The 15436-nt window shown below is 25.3% G+C and overlaps 2 protein-coding genes across 3 annotated transcripts; one reads left to right on the forward strand and one right to left on the reverse strand.

Annotated features, from left to right (window-relative positions):
- The first annotated feature begins 3591 nt into the window (after positions 1 to 3591).
- On the forward strand, positions 3592 to 4734 carry LOC134831346 (uncharacterized). Its single transcript, XM_063845063.1, has 2 exons — positions 3592 to 3672; positions 3739 to 4734. The coding sequence occupies exons 1-2, from the start codon at positions 3640 to 3642 to the stop codon at positions 4486 to 4488; spliced, it is 783 nt and encodes a 260-aa protein (XP_063701133.1). The 5' UTR covers positions 3592 to 3639; the 3' UTR covers positions 4489 to 4734.
- A 299-nt stretch (positions 4735 to 5033) lies between these two features.
- Positions 5034 to 14993, reverse strand: LOC134830866 (forkhead box protein L2-like). 2 transcript variants are annotated; one of them, XM_063844471.1, is made up of 8 exons: positions 14425 to 14993; positions 13377 to 13459; positions 10266 to 10323; positions 8217 to 8599; positions 6079 to 6265; positions 5695 to 6015; positions 5531 to 5608; positions 5034 to 5464 (listed from the first exon to the last, which is right to left on the reverse strand). In XM_063844471.1, coding segments are annotated over exons 1-8 (1218 nt in total). In that variant the 5' UTR covers positions 14426 to 14993; the 3' UTR covers positions 5034 to 5357. The 2 variants fall into 2 exon arrangements, with proteins under 2 accessions (XP_063700541.1, XP_063700540.1); XM_063844470.1 differs by having other exon boundaries at positions 5695 to 6018.
- Between the last annotated feature and the right edge of the window lie 443 nt (positions 14994 to 15436).

A 15436-nucleotide genomic window follows, 5' to 3' on the forward strand; every position in this document is an offset into this window, starting at 1 on the left:
TTAAAAACGTCAAAGTATTTAGAGTAAAGGAAAAAATCGAATACAAGGGCAAAGAGATCGTAGATGAAATATTATATCAATAACGTAAAGACTCTAATCATGTGTTCAATAATTAGCAATGAAAAGACAAAATTTGATGGCGAGCTGTTTCTCTATTTGTTGCTCTTTTATTATTTTTTCTTGTAATTTTTAAGTTAAATTATTAAAATTATTTCTTTTAATTTTCTTAAAAATAAATTTTAAATTATTTTTAGAGCGATTCAAAATTCAAGGTACAATCATTAAAAAAATATTTGGAAACGAGTCGCAGAGACCCAACAAAAAAAATTGTTGTCGACAATGATAAAAATCGCTAACCCGCTAATTCAATCAATTTCAGTGAAGCATTAATTGCATACATTTGACGGTTTTGAGGAAAATCAAAGATATGTACATAAAAATTTCTTTATCATAAAATTTTTGTGTACTTTATTGAATAATTTTTAACTTAATTTTTTAATTATGAAAACTATTCAATAAAATTTGAGCCAAAAATGTTTAAATAAAAAAATTATTTAAAATATTTTGAGATTTTAATAAATCTAAAAAGAAGTTGGGAAGATTAATTAATTAAATTAAGTTAAATCTATTAAATTAATCAAAATTGTATTATTTATAATTAAGCTTGGCAAAAATATGCAAATGCATATTTTTTAGTGTTCTCCCTATATACATGTCGGCATGCATGCATGCAGCATATATGTCGACATGCATGTAGCATAAAATTTACATGTCGACATGTAAAATATTATAATAAAAATATTTTGAATAAAATTAGTTTTTTAAAGAAAAAAAAAATAATAAAATATTTTTACTTTTATAGTAACTATTAAAGACCAATGCAATAAAAGTCAAATGTTTTGGATTGAGTAGCTCTTAAAAACATTACGACATATAATTTTTTAAGATTTTTTATATATTTTGAACAAAAGTTTTAAGATTTCAAAAAGAATTTGACATTTTTTTCTATTAATAATGAAAAAGTTTCAATGAAAAAAAAAATTAGATTTTAAATATTAGTTTAACGAAAATAGATACTTTACTGATTTTTTAAGCTACGTAATAGTAAAAATTACTGAAATTTGAAAAAAGATTTAAAAATGAATGATAAAAATGAATTTTTAAAAAATGTTTATTTATTTTATTTTACTTTTTGATAAATTTTGGAAATTATTTTGTTTAATTCTTTATTAATTTATCGATTCATTTTTAATTTAGTGTAAAAAGAAAAATATTTTTCCTCTAAAAAACTGAAATTCGGACTATTGAAATTTATGAGTATGTTGCATGCATGCAGCATGCATGTCGACATATATGCTACATGCATGCATGGTTTTTTTACATGCAGCATGTGCCGAACACTAATATTTTTTTTAGTTTTTAATCGAAAAACTAAATATAAGGAAATCCGTTTCATAAAATTTCGAGTCTTTTGAGCCCAACTTCATTCTGCATATTTTACATATTTTGACTTTTAGTTCATATTTTGACAATAAATTCATAATTTGAGCATATTTTTGAATATTTTTCAAATTTTTTAAGCCAAATAAAAAGTTTTTTGAAAAATTTTTACACAAATTATAATTTTAGTTATAATTTTTGACCAATTTTTTGGCATTTGAAATTTTTTCATTTAGAATTTTTTGAAATTTAAAATTCTTCCAAAATCTGCATTTTTAAAAATAAATAAGGCCGCTCCAAATTTTTTTCTATGTTTTTGTCCCCTGCCCCATTTCAAAAGCCAAAAATCCAATGGGGCAAAATAAAAAAAAAAGTTAAAAATTTCATCAAAATTGACCATTTTTTGGTCCTTTTCCTTACTTTTTCAAGGAATTTTCGAAATTTTTTTAAAATATTTTCAATTTTTAAATTTTTTTGTGCTCAAAATCGTATTTTAACATGAATTTCTTCTTTAAAATTTGTTTCAAAAAAATTATTTTTCAAAATTTTTTGACAGTTATTTTTATGAAATTTTTTTTGTTAAAATTTTTAACTTGAAATACTTTCAGATCAATTTTAAATCATCAAATCTCAATGTAGATACCATAAAAACATCTAAAATATTCATAAAAGACCAACATTTGTTAAAATTTTGTCATTTTGTATGAAACAGTATTTCAAAACTTTTTTTTTTTATTTTGCCCCCCCCCCATTTTAAAAAAAAATGTTTTGGGACAAAAACATCGGAAAAAATTTGGAACGGCCTAATTATGAAAAAAAATTGTTTGATGATTTTTTGTCAATATTAAGTGATTTTTAGAATAAATTGGTCAAATAAGTTTAATTTTAAAACTTTAAGATGCTATTACTTTGATTTTTGAAAAAAATATTTATTTTGAACCAAAATAGCATTTTTAATTGCATAAAATTGCATATTTTGTCCATAAGTGCATATTTTTCGCATATTTTACAATTTTAAATTCATATTTTAGGTGCCTAAAACGCTATTTTAAACGCATATTTTTGCCAAGCTTATTTATAATAAAAAAAATTATTACCTAAATCAATTTTTGTAGTATATGTTCCATATACTACTTTGTTTTTACCGCAAAAAAAGGACCCATTTTGTGAAATGCCGGCCTAAAAACGTCGAAAAATTGTCTGAATCAAAGGCGGATGGGTGCTAAATGATAGTAAACATTCCAAACATTACGAATTGAGGCGTAAAATTTCCCGACTTGAACAAAAAACTCAAGAGCCCACGGCTCAAAGTTGGGAAAAATGGCGAAAAAATGACGTTTTTTGGACAAAAAAGTATCCTTATTTTTATAGCCGAGAAATTTAAAAAAAAAATTAAAATTTTTCAAAAAAAAATTTTTTTCTGGATTTCATTCAAGGGCGGATCCAGAGAGCTATCAAAAGGCTCTGAGAGGGGGGGGGCAAATCAATAAAAAATCGGCTTTTTTGTTAATTTACTGGTCTTTTATGTAATTTTTATGAATATAATGAAGAATGGATATCTCTCATGAACTAAACATCGGAAAACAAAAGGACCAAACATATGCTACAATTCGAATTTGCTTTTCTAATTCAAGGTACTTAATTTTGATTTTTTTTTAAATATCTATAAAAATTTTATAAGGTAGAAAATTTTCAAAATGATCAAAATTTTTTTAAAAATACTATTGAAATATGTTAAAAATACTTGTTTAACATCAAATATGTAAAACTTTTGCTAACACGTACAATATTTGAACAATCTTAAAGACTCCGAATTTCATAAAACTAATTTCCCTAAATTTAAATCTGCTAAATTCAATCCAAATTGTTTTTGTGTTTTTTTTTTATTAGAAAATAAAAATAAACAATACTTTTCAATACAAATGTGAGTTAATATAATCTTTAAATTGTTAATTAGATAAATATTGATGACTCATTCGTGGATTCCAAGATCTTATTGCGTATTTTGATAAGAAGCCGTACATAAAAAAGCAGTTTTCTTTGTTTTGCTATTTATATCGCAACAATTTGTTATCTTTAATTGATTAAAAAAAAGCTTTATAAAGGTAAGTGGAAGCACTAATATTTTTCAGTTTCATTCCAACCAGCTTTCATCTAAGACAATTTTCTTACTTCAAGATTTTCTACTTCTTTACAGTGATGGGTCAAGATTCTTCTTCCTTTTCTTGTGAAGTAACTTTTATTTTAATTTTTTAATTTATTTTCATATACAAAAATATTTTTTTCTGTATTTTACAGGATTGGACTCGGCAAAATAGACAATTTAACTATTTTTCCTATGAAGATCTCTCTAATATGTTGAGAGACAACCTTAGCCGTAATCGAAATTTCATTCCATTCGTCACAGACTTGGCTGATCTCAATATTGTAGAAACTCTACGCGGAAATCAAATTTCTCAACATGGAGGACGAGCATTTATAATGCAACAACTTCAAGAAGCGAATCGAAACCGTCAAAGCTTGTCACAAAATCGATTGACATCATGCACATTGGAAGAAATCGTTTATTACCGAGCAAAAAACAACCAAATTTACCCGCTCATTCTAAGAGCACGCATCACGCGAAACACCCAAGTTCGTCTTCCGATGCCATCAACTGTGGAGTTTCGCGAATATTTTGAGGCATTTGGATTTGTGCAAAATAACAATCTTCAGCGGGGACATATTTTGGCGGATTCTCTGGGCGGACCGAACACATATTGGAACTTTTTTCCGCAAGCAGGATCAAGTAACATGGGAGGTGAGTGGCGACGATTTGAAAGGGAAATGGCAGATTGGGTGAGAAATTTCAGTGACGGCGATTATATTGAATGGCATGCATGGGTTGGACATTCGTTTCCGGTGAGAGATGATGCGTTGGTTGGAGCAATTAATATTGCCGTGATATGGAGAGCGAGAGATGGCACAGTGAAACAATGCAAACAAGTAATTTTTAAATTTCAACCTGATCCGGAGCGAACTGATTTTTGGCCATCTGATGAACTCTAAAACCGAGTCGCATTTCTAATAACTTGCACATGATCGCAATAATTTTTACTGATAAGAATACTGATAAGAATTTCATTCATAGAATTTTCCAATATTTTTACGTATAATCTTTTTTAATAGTATTGATTAAATTTTTATATTCTTTGATTTATCAGCAGATTAGTTTCCGTTAGAAATTATTTTAAAAGAAATATAAAAAAAATAAAAATTAATAAAATATGTTTTAAACCCTTTTATAGTACATTTATATTTATTTGATTAATTTTATTAATTCGTAAGTACAATTTTTGTCCGATTATTCTATACAGTTATATTGATATTTAATTATTTTTCTAATTTTTTTATATTGTTTTTTTTTTATTAAAATTATATTAAATAATTATAAATACAGTTTTGTATAAAATTAAATCAATATAACATTTTAAAATAATTATTTGTTTATTCTTTAACTTATTATATATTTTTCAAATGTTTTTTTTTATTTATAAAAATAAAAATAATATTTTTTTATTTAAAATAATAAAATTATTTTATAATATTGGACGGAAAGTAAATAAATTATTTAAATTTAAAATTATTTTTTGATCGAAACATTTTTTTTTATTATTATTTAATTTTGTCTAAATACCTATAACTATATGAAATGCGCTAAAAATGCATTAATTTAAATTTATTTATAAATTCAATCTATTCTTCTATTATTTCTCAAATTTTCTTTCTTTTTTACAACTCATTCGAATAATTTTCCTCACTTTTCTTTGGTTTTTTATACAAAACGACGCTCCCTAATTTTATTTTCTAAATTTCCTAATAAGATTAAAATCCTTAAAATCTAAAAATTTGTCATTCAATCGATGATTAACGCTTTGTTAAGCTTGTGGCACAAAAGATTTCGGATAATTATCCTGCGTCGAGGTCGATGTCACGCTCATTTGGTTCACAGTTTCTTCCTTGATCACGGATGGTAATGGAATTGCTACAAAAAACAATAATTTTACTATTTTTTCAGTTCAAAGCAAAAAATTTTGGTTAATTTTCTTACACGTGGAATCCCAATAGGGGTAGGGCGTTGTCTCGTATCGCCTTGAACATGTCGGTGAAGTATTTCCCGGCACGATTTCTATTCGTGTTACAAAAAAAAATCAAATAAAAATTAATTATTTACCCAATTTTTGTGATCCTCAGTGCTCCTCGCAAATTCCTTACCTAATGCGTTGGTCATGTTGCCGTATGTGTTGATTGTCGGAACTGCCGATTGCTGAATCGGAGATGCGGCATAGGAATAACTCGTTCTCGAGGGACATGGAGGATATGTGGATAACTGTGTTGGTGCCATCCATCCTGCAGCATCGTAACGAGGATACGTTTGGTACGGAGCTTGAGCAAAAACTGTGCGATGTCCGAAATTGGCGTTGCCATAGGGGTCAGCGAACATCTTGGAGAAATGAGCTCCCGTTCGGTAGGGACGCTTCATCCGACGACGTCGACGATAATTGCCATTTTCGAACATGTCTTCGTATTGGGCGTCTACTAAGATGAATTTTAAAAAAATAAATTTCAAGAAAAAAATATTTTTTTAGCAAATATTACCTAACGTCCAATAATTTCCTTTACGTTCGCCACCTCCTTCGCGCGGAATTTTCACAAAACACTCGTTCAAGCTCAAATTGTGACGAATCGAGTTCTGCCATCCCTTTTTGTTCTTCTCAAAATACGGAAATTTATTGGTGATAAATGTATAAATTTCACTTAATGTCGCCCGTTTCGCTGGTGAGTTCTGAAATGAAGACACAAATATTAAAAAGTCATTAAAAATTTTACGATCGAGAGGTCTCTCAAGACTTTTAACACTTTTTTCTACAACAACTACTTTCGACACTTTCCACAAAGGTAGTAAAATTATATTTTTCTGACATCTTTATTATTGATAGTGGGTCATAAATTAAAACTCGGGCTGCAATTAAGGGATAATTCAGTGGAAAATAAGCCCATATTTGTTATTTTTGTTTAATTACAACGACATCTTTTTAATCTCGGCCATCAATTTTCACGCTATTTTTCACGGATCTGGCTGATTATCTGTCGTTCCTGACAATTGTCAACAATAACAACAACGACAAAAGAAAATATTCGTAAAAATAAAATAAATTTATGAAAATGATACACGAAAAAAACTCAGAGATAATAAACTTTTGTCGGAGACTCGAAAAAAAAAGACTCAGACCGAAAAAAAAAGTTTTAATTTATAATAAACGACGAACACAGTAATACACTTGGATTAAAGATGTTTATTTTTACATTTTTTTTTCTTTTCGAGGAACTTGTGTAAACGGTATGATAATAATTTTTCACTTTTCGTTCCGTAAAAATGAAGAAAAAGAAAAAATCTTCGGAGATCATCTCGAAGCACGTCTGAACGACAGAAAAAAAAGTGAAAAAATTCGAATTATTTTTAATGAGGATTCTTTATGGTAATTGATGTTGCATTTTTATAGTTTTCACTTTCAACGACAAAATTTATTTTCGTATAAAATTGATTAGGTTGCACGGAATTTTTTGAGGTAATTAATTTGAAAAAGTGGGATTAAAATGGAAATCGAGGAAATACTTGACGAAAGGTAATTTATGAACATTTTTTAAAGATTTTTTCTTAACAAAAAGTACGAGAATAAAAATTGAAAAGGCTTAAATTTTATTATTTTAAGAGTTTTACGTGATTTTTCGGAAGTGTTTTGAATAATTTTAATTTTTAAAAGGCTTAAAATTTATTTTATCGAAAAAAAAGGTTTTTGTAGTCGAACGTTATAAAAATATTATTTTAAAATTACAAATAGAATTTTTTTTAAATCTTTGAAAATTTAAAAAAATTATAAAAAACATCAAAAATGATTAAAAAAAATAATAAAAATTTTAATCAATAAACTATGAATATTTTATAATTTTATTTAATATTTATTTATAAAATAATTATAATTATATTTTTCATTAAAGTATTTATATTTTCAAAGATTTAAAAAATATATTTTTTTTTTTATTTTTTAGGTAGTTAATATCTCTTTGTAGTTGTAAAGTAATTTTTTTTTTATTTTTTTTTTTAAATAATTTATTTTTCCTCGTTTGACAACAAAAATTTTTTTTTTCGCTAAAATTTAAAATTAAAATTGTTCAAATTATTTCCGAAAAAACAACTAAAACTCTTACAACAACATTATTATATTTTTTTTTATTATTATTATTATTGAAAAATAATTAAAAATTTATATAAAAATGTTTAAAACTGAAAATAAAAGTTTTAAAAAATAAATTAAATTTTAAATATTTATAAGATTTTGACAATAAAAATCATTAAAAAAATTCTTTTCAATAATTTTGAGTTTTTACAAGTGTTACAAATTATACAATTTTCCTACCAATTTTTTTTTTTTTTTTTTTGTAAAAATAAAACTTAAGCCTTTAAAAATTAAAATTATTCAAAATAATTTCGATTCCTAAATCACTCTTACAACATTACGTATTAATATTTTTTTTTATTTAATTTTTTTGTTATTATTTATTTATTTATTTTTTTTTTAATTAATTTAAAATTTAAGTAAGAGTGTTTATACTTTTAAATAAAAATTTTTAAAACTTATTTTAATTTTATAGAATTAGATTTGTTAAAAGTGTTAAAAATTTGAAATTATTCTCATAAAATAATTTTTCAAAAAACGAAAAAAAAATCGACTCACCTGTATCGCCATTGCAATCAACGCAACATAACTATATGGCGGCTTTGCATATTTATTATTTCTCTCTGACGGCGAGCTGCTAATTGTTGGCGATGCTGCCGAATTATTACTATTACTCCCGTTATTTCTGTCGTCGATGATTATATTATTGTTTGTCATTTCCATGTTGTTGCCATTCCCGCTGTTTTCGTCGACAGAAACGATTTTCACGTGTGACTGCTGCTGTTGTTGTTGTTGTTGTTGCTGCTGCGATGGATGTTGCAATGGAGGCGATTGTTCATGCGGATGCTGCAATTGCTGTTGATGCTGAATGTGATGGTGCAGGGGATGTTGTTGCACACGTTCTATCACAGTCGCCGTCTTCAAACCCTCGTAACTTTGAACTAGAAACAGAACAAAGTCAATGTTAGAAAAAATTTCGTTTGATATATTTTTTTTATAAACAATCGATGCTTCTGTTTTCTTTTTTTCAAAACTAACATTTGACCCATTAATACAGTTATTTGTCATCGTTTATTAGTCAGTCCGTCAGTATTTATAAAAAAAAAAATTAAAAATAAACAATTTTTTTTTTATTATTCAAACTAAAAAAAAAACTAACTCGATTTTTTTGTCAAATCTGCAAATTTTTATTAGGTTGTGTGCTGGTTTGTTAGTTTTTTTTTTGTGTTCGACAGTTGAGTCCCATTCATGTGAATAAATGTTGATAAGAGACGATGATGAAACAATTTACAAGTTATATCATTGTCTCGCGCAGTGCGTTTTGTGTGTGGCGAGACAGGAGAGAAGACAAAACGACAAACGATTTTCGATTTGACGAGATGCTGATTGGGAAGAGAGAGAGGAAATAAATATGAAATATCAGCAATTAATTCATCATCGGCAAAGTTCTTATCAGGTTATCAGGCAATCTGCTTGTGTATATGCGCGAGTAAATTACGTTTGGAATATTTTTAACCTTAGATTCTCAACGACTTTTTAGGCGGAATGGAGTTGAGAAAATATTTTCGGGACTTCCTCGAAGAAATCGAAAATATATTAAAATTAAAAGAAATAAATTTTTTAATAAATTTAAAAAAATAAAATAATAATAAAAAAATATTTTTTAATAAAAATTTAAGTAAATTAATTTTTTTAATTTTAATCGAAATTTAATTTAATTTTTTTAAATATATTATGATATATTTTTTTTTAATTTGAATAATTTTAATAAAATTTGAATAATTTAAAGAAATATGAGAAATTAAAAAAAAATTAGAAATTTAAGAAAAATTATTTTAAAATATTTTAATTATTTTTATATTTGTTATTTTAAAATTTTCATAATTTTTAAAAATTATATCTTAAATAATTTTATATTAGGTATATTTAAAAAAAAATCTTTAAAAAAAAATAAAATTGATTTTATGATGGGCTACGGAAAAAAAACTTTCATCATAAATTCAAATTTTAATCAGGAACGTGACTTTTGCTAAAAAATAAAGATGAAAAATTATCATCTAACTCTCTTAATTGCTCAATTAATATTTAAGCGCATTTTTAATTATTTTAATTAAAGCTTATTAATTTCCTTTAAAATGAACTGTTTTACGGAATTTTTTAAGAATTTTAAATCGAAAAAATAAAAATTAAAGTAAATAATTAAATTTTATTAAATAATGTTTTTTTTTCATTTAATTTTCAAATTTTTTAATATTTAATTTGAAATTATTTAAAAAATTTATTTAATTTTTATTTTACTCTATAAAATTTTAAAACCCTAAAATATTTCAAATTCTTAGAAAAGAAACAAATTTAGCGCAGTTCAAACGAATTTCCGTGCAAACGTCGTGCAAAATTTTAATGATTTCTCTCGTCTCGACATCCGCGCGTCGCTCAAAATCTCGAAGAAAAGGTCAACCAAATTGGTCATCTTTGTCTATCTACAGACATCCATTCGTCTCTTCACATCTCTATTACGCCGTAAATTAATTGAAGTACAAGTAATCCAATTTTTTTTTTGCAAAATAAATATATATGATGATCATAAATTGTGTATTTATGACTTACCCATGTGACTGACTGGTGAATAATTTTCTTGTTTCAGCTTCGTCATGTTGAGAAGTCCCTACAAAAAATAAAAAAAAAATATTTTTTTAGATTTTTTTTGTTCACCTGTCTTTCCTGGAAAAATAAAAATTTTAAAAATTTCCATTTACATAAAAGTGCACTTTAAAAATTTTTTTTGTCCCCTTATGAATTTTTCATGGAACTCTAGTGACACTTAACGACACTCCTTTCTCACAACATGCCATAAAATGGCATCGGCATGCATTTATCAACGCACCAAAGCGACACTTAACAAGTAATTATATCAAGAAATAACAAATAAATATTTCATTATGAATTAAAGGTCCATTTGAGTTAACTCGTTTGCGAGTGATGCGAACTTTTTGATTAACGACATTGTTTATTATTTCACATTTAACACATTTAAATAAATATCTGCAGCTTCGTCACCGATTTATGTGTCTTTTTCATCAAGCAAGACAAAAAAAGTAGTGGAAAATTGTTTCGTGATTAATTTTCTTGCAAAAAGATTTAAGACACCGTCCACGGAGAAGACCTCGAGCACCTTTTCAACGGAGTGCAATGTGAAAAGTGTGAGAGAAAGAGATATTTATCGCTGTTCCATTTGTTTTGTGCGTTGCACCACGATGACAGGCAATTGTGTGCGCGGCGCGAAAATTAATTGCCTTGCTATTGTTTTGACGACTCGACTTAACTTATGTATGACACGAAAATTCTTCGTGGATTAATTCGTGATAAATTGTTGACTCGAGTCTCCTCTAAAAAAAACTCGATTTTCCACGGAAAAAGGACTCCCAAAGGGAATAATTCAATTATTAACGGCCCACACATGCGACAACGATCAAAGAAAAAGTGTCAAATGTGGTTTTCACATCTTTCGCTATTAACAAATTGATCGCTATTATAAATTTGTAAGAAAAATGTCCGCAGAACAAACAGCAGTTGACGATGACATTTACGATCGAAACGACTCTTTTACGAGCTGTTCCTCCAAAATTCAATTATTATTGCGCCTTTCGCCGTCACGCCAATTAAATCGTTCGATCGTTTCGTCGTCGTCGTAGGATGTCCCGCAATGGACAGCCAGCGAAAACGGGATTGATCGCCTATAAGTGACGTAAATTCAAAAAATAAAAAAAAAGTTATAATTATGTCGCGCACGTTACATGATTAAAAATGTGTGTGTTTTATGGCCTGTTTTGTCATAAATCAAAATTTAATTAGACCTCAGCATCAATAAAATCAAGAAAAAAAATGAAGAAAGAATTGCCGAGAATAGAAAAGCATTTAAAACTTTAAATTTCTACGAGGAATGCAAATAAAAAATATCATAAATAAGAATAAATGGAAGTTTATAAACATTCGTAATTGCATTCTGCTGTGAGGAGATCACGTGAATGGGGAACGAAAGACAATCGATTTTTATGATTTTATTCTTATCAGATGAGAATTTTTAAAAGTTTTTGCTTTTTATGGGTGAATTTTTGTCAAATAATTATCATTAAATTTTAATTAATTTTATTTTTTTCTTCTTATTTTTTTTTTCTTCTTATTTTTTATTTTTTTATGAGAAAAAAATGTTGGAAATATTTTTTAACTTTTATGTTTAATTATAATTATTGTACACTTAATAAATTCATAACGAAATAACTTTAATAATTAATTAATATTTAATAATTTTTAATAATTTAAAAAAAAATTAAATTAATAAAATTGTTAAATTCTATTCAATTGAGATTTGTTTGAAATATTTGACGAATGAAATGAATGTTTGAAAACAATTGAAATATTTTATTAAGAAAAATTCGAGGTAAAATTTAAATTTTTAGAAAAATTTTTAATTTTTATAGATAATAATTTTGTTTTTAAAATTATATATTTTTATGGACAAAATTAAAATATAAAAAAAAATTATTTTTTTTTATTTTTACTTAATTTCAATTAAAATTTAGATTGGTTTAAAAATTAATTTATTTATATTTTTTTTATAATATTTAAATTAAATATTTTTTAAATTTTTTTTTAACTTAAAAAATAATCAAAATTTATTTTTTTATTTTAATAAATTTTAAAAATTAATAAGTTTTAATAAATTAATAATATTTTTTATGAAATTTTCTTTAAAAATTCTTCACGTTTTAAAATTAATCGTGCTCATAATCGGCATTCTTTTAGTAAATAAAGTAGCTCGTAACTCGATGCTTCTCATTAACTGACTCTAACCTACTAACTAAACGGTAAACCTTACTCATCAAAAAATTTTCTTTTTCTTTATTGAAAACGCGAACTTAAAACTAACTGAATTTCGGTTTATTATTTCAAAGGTAAGACCGCCAAACACGAAATTCGCTACCCTTTCTCAATAATTCTCTTTTTTTTATCCGTACAATTTAATTTTACAGTATTTTTTTAAATTTATTTTTAATCCAAACAAATCAGCAAAAAAATTCTGAAGCTTTCGTATGACACATTTTTAATTTGCTGCCAATGGAAAAATTCAACGTCTCTTACGTAAAAAGACTCGACCGAAAGTGAGGATCAGCAGAAATGTGACACCAATATTGTGATTAAAGTCTAAACGTTTTTTTTTTAATTTTTTTCAAAGGAATTGCTGAATTTTCAGGCGGATACTTGATTTTTTTTGTCTGTGTGGGAGTCAAGTCAGCTAGTTTGGCATTTTAGAAGAAAAAAAAATTAGACAAAGACGAGAATATCAAATCTCCCATGACTTTTATGAAAGTTAATAACATTGAATATTGGATTTAACAGAAATGTAACGCATTTTGATATATCATCAACAGCTGCCCAGTGAATTTTTTTTCGTGTGTCGCGCGCCGTACTCGCATACATGGAGAAAAGTGGTGGCAAAGATGAATTAGAAAATAAACGCATTTTACGACGAAAAAATGTTCTTTTTGCCGTACAGTTGAGTAGAAATGTATCAATTAAATGTTGACACATCGGAAATGTTTCAAAGATATTTTTGTTTTATTAATTTCCTTAACACGGTTTCCTAAATGTATTATTTTACGTTTAATTGAGCATTAAATTGATGACGACAATTAGGTGAGAAATGGAATTTTTACTTACAATTGGCCACTTTTGATCGGAATATGTGGAGAGATGTTGGGAAAGTTGGTTGTCTGACGGTGTCATATCCACTGTTGATAACACTAAAATAATTTTTTTTTATTATTTTTTTTTTAATTACTCCGAAAAAATGTTTTATGAATGATTTTTCATTTGAATTTAATAAAATTTTATTTTTTTTTATCATTTCTTATAAAATTAATGAATGAAAAATATTCGTTGAGCTAAAATTTCTGAAGAATTCAGTTTGTTATGAATTCCTGCAGCTCTTTAATTGCAGGAAATGACTTCTTATCATTCTAACAGATGATATTTCATCCATCCAGATATTCATTAATGTCACGTGAGCTCTACTGAATAAGCTTAGCTTGAAAATTGAATGAGTCAACATAATTTTTTAAGGAACAAAAATTTTTTAACTTAATAGAATAATTTTTTAACGAATAAAAATTTATTTATTTTTAAATCATAATTAAAACGAATATTTTCAATAAAATCTTAAAAATAATAAATAAAATTAATTTATTTAAAATAAATTTTTTGACAAATTTATTTTGTCCAATAATAAATTCAAAAAAATATATTTTTTGAATTTTTTTAAGTTTAAATAAATTTAAAATATTAATTTTTTCAACAATTTAATAATATTAATTTAATTTTTTTTTTATTATTTTTTTAATAAAGTAAAATAGCAATATTATTAAAATTATATATTCAAAGTAATTTTAAATAAGTCGGTAATATTTTTTTTTTGAATTAATCAATTTAAATAAACTTATAAAAAATTAATTTTTAAGCGATAAAACCGTTTAAAAATTATTTAATAAAGTTATTAATAAAAATTGGAAATAATATTAATTAATTAATTATTTGTAATTAGGTAATTTTATAAAATGTAATACGAGGATAAAATATTTTAATAATTGAAAAGATTGAATAAAAATAAAAAGATTGAAACAATAAAAAATGAAATGAAAAATCATTCATATAACATGCCGTCGGTCGTTTATTTGATAAGTTTTTTATACTTTTATCCTCTCACACTTACTTTTGATATAATTTCTCTCAATTTTTTTTTCAAATTCTCAATATTTTTATATGTTTCTGTATCTAAATATATTTATTTTTATTACTTTATCACTTGAAATTATTTTCACTCTTTTTATTTATTTTTGTATATCATCCTAAGAATTTAGTTGAATTTTTTATTATATTTATTTATTTTTGCGGTTTTATCACCGTTCACTTTGAAAAATTGTCTTTTAATTATTTTATTTTATTTTTATTTACTTTAATGATTGTTTAGTAAACTTTCTTTTTCTTTCTTCACATGCTTCTTCGTTTTCTGCTGCTTCCTCCCAATGTATATTCAATGGAAAATGTTTACTATAACTTATTATTTATTTATATTTATTAAATAATAATAAATAAAGATGCTGTCTGTTTTTCCTTTCGAACTGATCACAAATAATTATTTGAGAGCAAACTTTCTTTCTGAAGAACTTTTCTCAACGCAGCTCAGTGGTTGCCGCTTATTTTTGTTTCAAAATATTAATTTATTTTTTTTTTTGTCTCCTTTTGTAAAATATTTTTTTATTGTTTTAATCACTCCCTCAGAATGTTTACTCAACGAAATCGGATTATAGACTGAAATGTAAGCTTGAATGTTAAAGTCACTTCATCCATCGCCCGAACGCGTTGTACGTCGAAAGGTCTCTCTTTCGGTATATTTGCTCAGTTGTTCTATACAAGTTGTTCTGTGTGCGATATGCTCATTTTCATTAAGTAGCGTTGACACGGTACGAAATTGTTTTAATGAAGTATCTGTTGAATGGGTGAATGTGTTAATTAGCTTTTGTCTATGTATTTATAGAGATTATCTGAGGAAAGGGTTGAAATTTTTCCTTTTTTTAAAATAATAAAAAAATAATTTTGAATGTAATTAAAATAAAAAAAAAATATTTTTTTATATAAAAATTTTTTAATAAAATTTTTTTATTTTATTTTTTTTTTAAATTATGTCAAAAAAAATATTTAAAATATATTTAAAAATTTATTAA

Source organism: Culicoides brevitarsis, chromosome 2 (genome assembly GCF_036172545.1).
Source record: "Culicoides brevitarsis isolate CSIRO-B50_1 chromosome 2, AGI_CSIRO_Cbre_v1, whole genome shotgun sequence".
In the NCBI taxonomy this organism is placed as follows: domain Eukaryota; kingdom Metazoa; phylum Arthropoda; class Insecta; order Diptera; family Ceratopogonidae; genus Culicoides; species Culicoides brevitarsis.